Source organism: Sciurus carolinensis, chromosome 8, assembly GCF_902686445.1.
Source record: "Sciurus carolinensis chromosome 8, mSciCar1.2, whole genome shotgun sequence".
Lineage (NCBI taxonomy): Eukaryota > Metazoa > Chordata > Mammalia > Rodentia > Sciuridae > Sciurus > Sciurus carolinensis.
In genome coordinates this window covers 146,302,974-146,310,142 of record NC_062220.1, presented here as the reverse complement: position 1 = coordinate 146,310,142, position 7,169 = coordinate 146,302,974, and the positions used below count along the sequence as shown (strand labels likewise).

Genomic DNA, 7,169 nt, shown 5'->3' with positions numbered 1-7,169 from the left:
ATGAGGGGAGGGGTGGGGCAGTGGGGATGGGAAGGACACTGGAATGAGACAGACATTATTACCCTATATACACGATGATTACACTACTGGTGCAACTCAGCACCATGTACAGCCAGGGGAATGAGAAGTTATGCTCCATGGGTGTACAGTGTGTCAAAATGCATTCTACGGTCATGGATAACCAAGTAGAACAAATAAAAACATTAAAAAATATTTTTCAGGGGACCTTCCTTCCTTCCTTCTTTTTCTTTTTCCCTCTCTCTTTCTCCCTCTATGTCCCTCTCTCCCTCCCTTTTTCTCTTACCTTTCTTTCTTGTTGACTCTTTTTTTTTTTTTTTTTTTTTTTTTTTTTTGTGCAGTGCTGGGGATTGAACCCAGGGCCCTGTACTTGCAAGGCAAGCACTCTACCAACTGAGATATCTCTCCAGTCCTCTTGTTGACTCTTAACGTTTTTTCCCAGTCCTATTCTGTATCCTCCAGATGGCTTGTCTGTGGATAGAACCCTAAGGACATTTCTTCCCCCTCTCTTATCCCACTGGCAAAATGCACAGCACCATCTAATGACTATGACTCAGAAGGTCCACTCCCTGGAGCTATAGCAGCAGTAATCAGGGCACAGTCATGGAGGTGCCCAGGGCTGGAAAAGAGACTTACAGTGCCAAAAACCAGGATGTCAAAACGGATCCCAAAGACTTTTATCAAAGTTCGTTTCTCAACATTGTTTTCCTTATAGTACTTGGCGTATCTGCAGGAGAAAAAGAATCCATATTTACAAAGGTCTCTTTGAAAGGGCTGGGATTTTATGGAGAGAAAACCCAAACCAGTAGCCAAGCCAGTCTTCCTTGTCCACCTTCTAGGTCTGACCCAGCTGGCGGAGAGAACGCAGTCAGAGGGAACTCTGAATACCCAGAACCGCAGAGCACCCCAGGCTACCTGCTCTGCTTCCATCATCTCAGAGTGGTAGGAAGTTGGCTTTTAATTTAATATTAAAACGAACAAGATTTTAACCAATACACGATTAGCAATAAGCAGAGGAAGTTAAAAAATAACTTCAAGCGATGTGATTATAGCTTTAGAAAGAAAAATAGTGTTGGCTTCTAGAGCAAAGCAGGGGGAGGAGGGGTGGATTTCGGATGCCCGTTACTGGACTGAGGACAGGGTCCTTCAGCACTCTGTCCTACTGTATATTCTTGGATTCTGGGTTTGTCTGGCATCCACTGATCACAGAGCCAAACTAAAGGCCCACATTGTTTACCTCTTCCTTGAGATCCAGCTTTTGTGAGTCCATGAAAATCGTCTCACAAACCCTCCAACCAGTCAAGGCCCTACCCCGGCCACCACTGTGTCTAACTCGGACACCAAACCAGTTTTCCTCCTGCCCTCAGTCACCCAGGGCCAGGAAGGGTCAGCACAGCTGCGCCCAGCCCGGCCCGCCTTTCCCAGGGAAGTCACAGGAGCGTGTCTGTGCCATGCTCCCCTTGACCCCCTCTGGGTCAGAGCCTGCATGACATCGCCTGCTCCACCTCTTAGGAAATGTACGTACTAAATTCTCAGCAGCAGCATCCTCTCACCACTCAGTCACCTTCGTAAATTAAGGCCTGGCGCCAATCAGTCACTCCCCATGTGCAGCTCTCCTAGGGCTGTAGTCAGGAAAAGCGCTAGGCTTTACTTTTTGGAAGTCATCAGGAACACATCAAGGCCGCGGGAAACTTTTAAGTGCATCCCTCCCCCCACCACATTCTGCTGGTGAGAGGGAGGAATTCTGCTGTTTTGAGATACAGGTATGTATTTTCTTTCTGAATTGTTAATTCACAGTCTACTTACAGTTGTAGGGAGAGAAGAAAACAGAAGACAGATGCTCTGCCAAAATAGAGTGCAAACATCTGAACCTTTATTTGAAGGTCTCAAAATCTGACGCTGAGACCAGTTAGGTATTCTCAGTGCCTGTTTCTGGCTGGAGGGGTTTCAGTTTCCTTGCATCTAATTGTGCCATTCCAAGACAGTGCTTCCTTCTGCTCTATTGAGTGGTTCATTTTTTTAATATTCAAGCAAGTCTGAATCACTACCCCAGGTCCCGGGGCTGGCATTACGGCCCTATGCAAGCTGGTTTGCCTGAGAAGCCAGCATTGTACAGAAGGTACTTGAATTTCTGCTTCCAGTGCAGAAGTTGGTGCAGTGGTTCTAAAACCAAGAGTGAGAGTCATGTGGGGAGAATGTGGTCAAAAGGAAGACTCCTGGGATTGGACCCCAAAGTGTGGTTTCAGAAGGTCCAGATGTTTCTAGGGGTCTGTATCTCCATTGAGGATCAGCTGGCCACACTGCGAGCATCACTGTGACTAGACAGGGAGCTTTTGTGCCCACTAGTGCCCGTCTGTAATCCCAGCTACTCAGGAGGCTAAGGCAGGAGGAATGCAAGTTCAAAGCCAGATTAGGCAATTTAATGACACCCTGTCTCAAAAATAATGAGGGCTAGAATTGTGACTCAGTGGTAGAGCACTTGCTTGGTATGCGTGAGGCTTTGGGCTCAACCCCCAGCACTGCCAAAAAAAGAAAAGTTCAAGTCCCTAAATCTCAGGAACTATGAATATGATCTTATTTGGAAGTAGGGTCTTTGCAGATTGCAATTAAGTTAAGGATCTCAAGATGAGATTATCCTGGATTTAAGGTAGGCCCTAAATCCAATGTTTGGAGTCCTTATGAAATAAGAACATAGAGCCACAAAGGAGAAAACCATGTGGAGATGGAGACAGAGCTTGGAGTGATGCAGTACAAGGTAAGGGATGCCCGGAGCCATCAGAAGCTGTAAGAGGCAAAAGAGATTCTCCCTTTGAACTCTCCGAGGAATTATGGCCCTACTGACACCTGATTTCTGACTTCTGGTATCTATGAAAGAATACATGTCTGTTGTTGTAAGCCATCAAATTTGTGGCAATTTGTTATAGCAACCACACAACACTAATACACACAAATACTATTTTAGATCTGACATGTGCATTGTGCATTCAGTGTGGGCCTGTCCTACTTCACACTTATTGAAAATCAGCTAAAGCACATGTTGTTGTTGAAGATAAAATTCTGCAATTTGACTTCTTTAACTTCCTGTTTTAGAAAGTTATATTTTCTCATTTTATTATTTAATCTAACATGTAATTTCCTTCTCTTTTGTGTGGCTATTTGAAAATAACTTGTCCATTTACCCATCAGATCTCAACCATTTATTTTTGGCCAAAGATTTCTTCTGGTGCTGATTCCAGGCAGCAAATGTGCTAACGCTTTGTTCTAAAAGAACACCAACGTCATAACCCCCTTGGGGCTTCAGAAAGCTCACATCCCACCAGGAGCTGATGTTCTTAGGCTTAGCTGAGAGACTCAGAGGACATTTGCTGACGTCTGGTTGGGACGTTGCTCTGCATGCTTCTGCTGACTATTAAGAAGACAGCCTGGAAGGGCAGCCAGGGGACCGCTGATCCTGTCCTCTCTTCTTGTTAATTGCCGTAAGCCCATTCAGCAGAACGGCAGGGGATGATCCAAAAATTACCTAAGCTTGGAGCTACTTTTAGGGCCCTGGCTGAAACGCCACTGACCCAAAGGAGGCAAAGAGCACCAGCCACCTTTGAGATGGCGATCTTGAACTCAAATGCCCACAGGGGCCATGCAGATATGAGGCCAAAAGGAGTGACAACCGCCCAAACACATGCACTTCCTAGAGGCCTGTGACACTTGGCTCCAGCCATGGCTGCCAGGTGGAACAGGGACTCAGGGTCCATGTTTTTTTTTCTCAAATAGTTTAATTTTTCAGGAAAGGTAGGAAGTTCTGATTTTTATGTATTCTACAAATTTTAAAGTTTATGTATTCTCAAGTTTTAAAACACTATCCAGGCTGAAACAAGTAAACCATCAAGGGCTGGTTTTGAGAACACCATCAAGGGCTGCCTGCTGGTTTGTGATGGTGCTTTGAGTAAAATATGAAGAGATCCGATTACTCGACCCCTTCAAAGTCAGCGAGGATGCCAGCAGGTTAGGAGGCAGTGTGTGTGTGTGTGTGTACACACGTGTATGTATGCGTGCACCTGTGTATGCAGGTACAGCTGAACTGGTCGTCTTATTTCCTCGAGGAGCTCAAAACCTAGCTGTAGAGCCAGAATGTCATCAGGTGAAGCATCGAAGCATCTAAGAAGGAAGAAGTCCATTTGGGATGTCAGATGATATAGTCCAGACTAGCAGTTCTCAAACCTTAATATGCACATGAATTTCCTAAGGATCTCTTTCAAGTACAAATTTTCATTCATTGAGTTGGGTGAGGGGGTCCCTGTGACCTTCTGCAGTGTAGCAAGCTCCCAGCTGGGGCCCCTCGTACTGGTTCTAGGACCTCACTTTGAGGACCCAGGGTCTAGATCAATGGTTCTCAAACTCAAGTGAGCAGCACATTCCCACGGAGAGGTGAAGATGCAGATCCCTGGGCACCACCCCCCAGATTTTCTGGTTCTATAGATCAAGGGTGGGCCTGAGAATGTCCATTTCTGAGTTCCGTGGGATGCTGAGGCTGAGCCACACTTTGAGAATTATTAGTCTAGACTGTAAATACTAATGAGATACTTGAATGTTAAAAGTTTTTCCAAGTTGCTTCCTAGAAGCCCAGTTCTCGTCTGTACAGTTTGTCTTTGTAACTAGGAGAGCACTGTCCTCAGGAAGGGAAAGATGCCAAAGGGGTCCTACCCGCCCCGCTGGGAGAGGCCTTCCCTGGTCTCTCTGCCCCATCACACTGTCCTGCTTGATTTTCTTCACGGCACTTATCCTCATCAGAAATGGTCCAGCTGGATTTGCCCACCTGTTCTCTTGAGGCCTAATTTACATACAGGCAAATGCACACACCCTACAAGTCCTGTTTAGCGAGTTTTGACAAATGAGTTCAATTCCCAGTACTGCGAAAAAAGTATAATCTGTATCCCTATCAAAATTCCATCATCTCCAAACATTCCCTTGTCCCAGAAAACTCTCTCAGACTCATTTCAAGTCAAGTCCTAGAGCACGCCGCAGCCCCCAGTCAGCACCGCCATTCTGCCTTCTATCATCAACGACTTTTGCCTTTTCTTGAACTTCATCTAAATGACGGGAGTATGTGCTTATTTAGGTCTGGCTTCTTTCACTCACTGTCGTGGGGCTGATTCATCTATGTTGCAGCATGTACCAGTAGTGTGTTCCTTTATTTTTTTTTTATTCCTTGAGACAGGATCTCACCCACAGGCAGTGATTGGTCATGGAGACCATGTTAGGGCTAAGTTACTAACAGAGTTGTAGGAACAGGCCGAAAAGATGCTCCAGACGGGAGGTAAGATGGAAACTAAGTTCGGAAGGCACAGGCTCATTACCAGGCAAGAGTCAGGAGCAGGGGCGTGAGGAGCTGCACAAAGGGTCCAAACAGGCATGAGTCAGCACCTGGCAGCAGGAGGGCGTGGGAATGCAAAGCAATCAGAACACGGGTGAGTTCATAGGGTGGAAGTCCAGAAGCCAGAGGCACACACCATGCACTGCAAAGAAACTTCAAAACACCACATGAGGATTAGATGTGGCCCGTGAGACCAAGTCTTCAAAAAGTTCTTAATTAGCCTGGATGAGGCCCTGGATTCGGTCTCCAATACCAAAGCAAAAGAAGAGTTCTTACTAAAGGGACTTCCAATCAAGATGGCAGCCTGAGCTTGCAATGGTTACACTTAAGAATTTTTGACTTTATGGTGGTGTGAAAATCATACGTGTTCTGCAGATACCACACTGGATTTTGGATTTGGATCTCATCCTGGGCCAGTGAGATACTCTCTCAGAGCTAGGCCATGACATTGAGTCCCCATCCCTGTAGTGAAGGGAAACAACCTATACTCTGCTATGTCCTGCGTTTCTAAGCTAGGTGTTCAGTTGGTTGAGCACATTCAATGCATTTTCAACCTGTGATATTTACAAAGGGTTTATCAGGACATAACCCCATCGTATACCAAGGAGCCAGCTATACAGGAAGCCCCACCACCTTCTCATGCACATGGAAGTGAAAGACAAAATATCTGGGGGTGTAGCTCAGTGATAGAAAACTTGTCTAGCACATACAACCTGCAGCGCAGGAGAAATAAAAATACCAATATATTATGGAACTCAAGGAAGGGCGCTTTTTCACGTGCTCAACATGGTAGTGAGTGGGGACTGAAGTCATGTGACCCTTAGGAGCCAACTCTGGGGAGCGGGAGTTTGAGCACGCTACGGGGAATGGGACTGGAGCACGTGGTAAGGGAGCAGGAATCTGGTTCTTTCAGTAGAGTGAAAAGATCTCAAGGCCAGAAATTAAACTAAAAACTGGTTCACAGTAGATAATGCCATGTAGTCCCCACAGCAACAACACAGAATGACACAGTGGCTGCAGAGGAAGGTCGTGAAGTCATTCCTGCTGAAGGCAAGCCCCCAGCAAAGATCCCAAAACCCTCAGGGAGAAGTCCACCCAAGTTACTTCAGAGAATAGGCCGATATGAAAGCGGGGGACACAGCAGAGCGGGCAAAGAGAGTAGGTGCCATAAGGTAAGAAGGGACCTCACTGAAGTTGGTGACTTTGAAAAGATAAAAATCCTAGAAATAAAAATATGCCATAGGAAATTTTTTAAAAAAACATTTTTAGTTGTAGATGGACACAATACCTTTATTTTATTTATTTATTTTTATGTGGTGCTGAGGATCCAACCCAGTGCCTCAACCCCAGCCCAGAAATTTTTAAAAATCTAAAAGCCAATGATAAAATGTTCATAACTTTTGACCTAAGTATTCTGCTTCTAGAAATGTACCTAAGGAGATAACCTGGAATTCAAAGATTTCTGTGCAAAGATGTATACCACAGAGTCATTTAGAATAAAAAGCGTAGAAGGAATCAGCTGTTCAGTGATGGAGGAATGGGTGAGGAAGGCATGAGATGGAAGGGAAGGAGTGTTAGTTTGGAGGTAAGGGGACCGGGGCTGGATGTATGGCTCTTAGTTGTGGGTCTTGGGCTTTCCCCCCACCGTTGCAGGGAGGTGTGGGGAGGATGTTGGCGAGTGCCTGGTTTGTAGATCCTCCCTAAGCTGCAGCCATTGATATCGGACACTGCACAGTGGCATGTTGTGAACATCAGCATGTGACGCGCCCGGGTGTCAAAATAA

At 45.8% G+C, this 7,169-nt stretch overlaps 1 protein-coding gene across 12 annotated transcripts in view; it reads right to left on the bottom strand.

Annotated features, from left to right (window-relative positions):
* The window catches only part of P2rx7 (purinergic receptor P2X 7), a 51,479-nt gene that overhangs the window by 11,089 nt on the left and 33,221 nt on the right, over positions 1–7,169 (bottom strand). For all 12 annotated transcript variants that reach the window (XM_047560168.1, XM_047560167.1, XM_047560162.1 and 9 more), the window contains one exon: positions 655–745. In XM_047560168.1, coding sequence (XP_047416124.1) covers positions 655–745 — 91 coding nt within the window. The remainder of the gene's footprint in view (positions 1–654; positions 746–7,169) is intronic.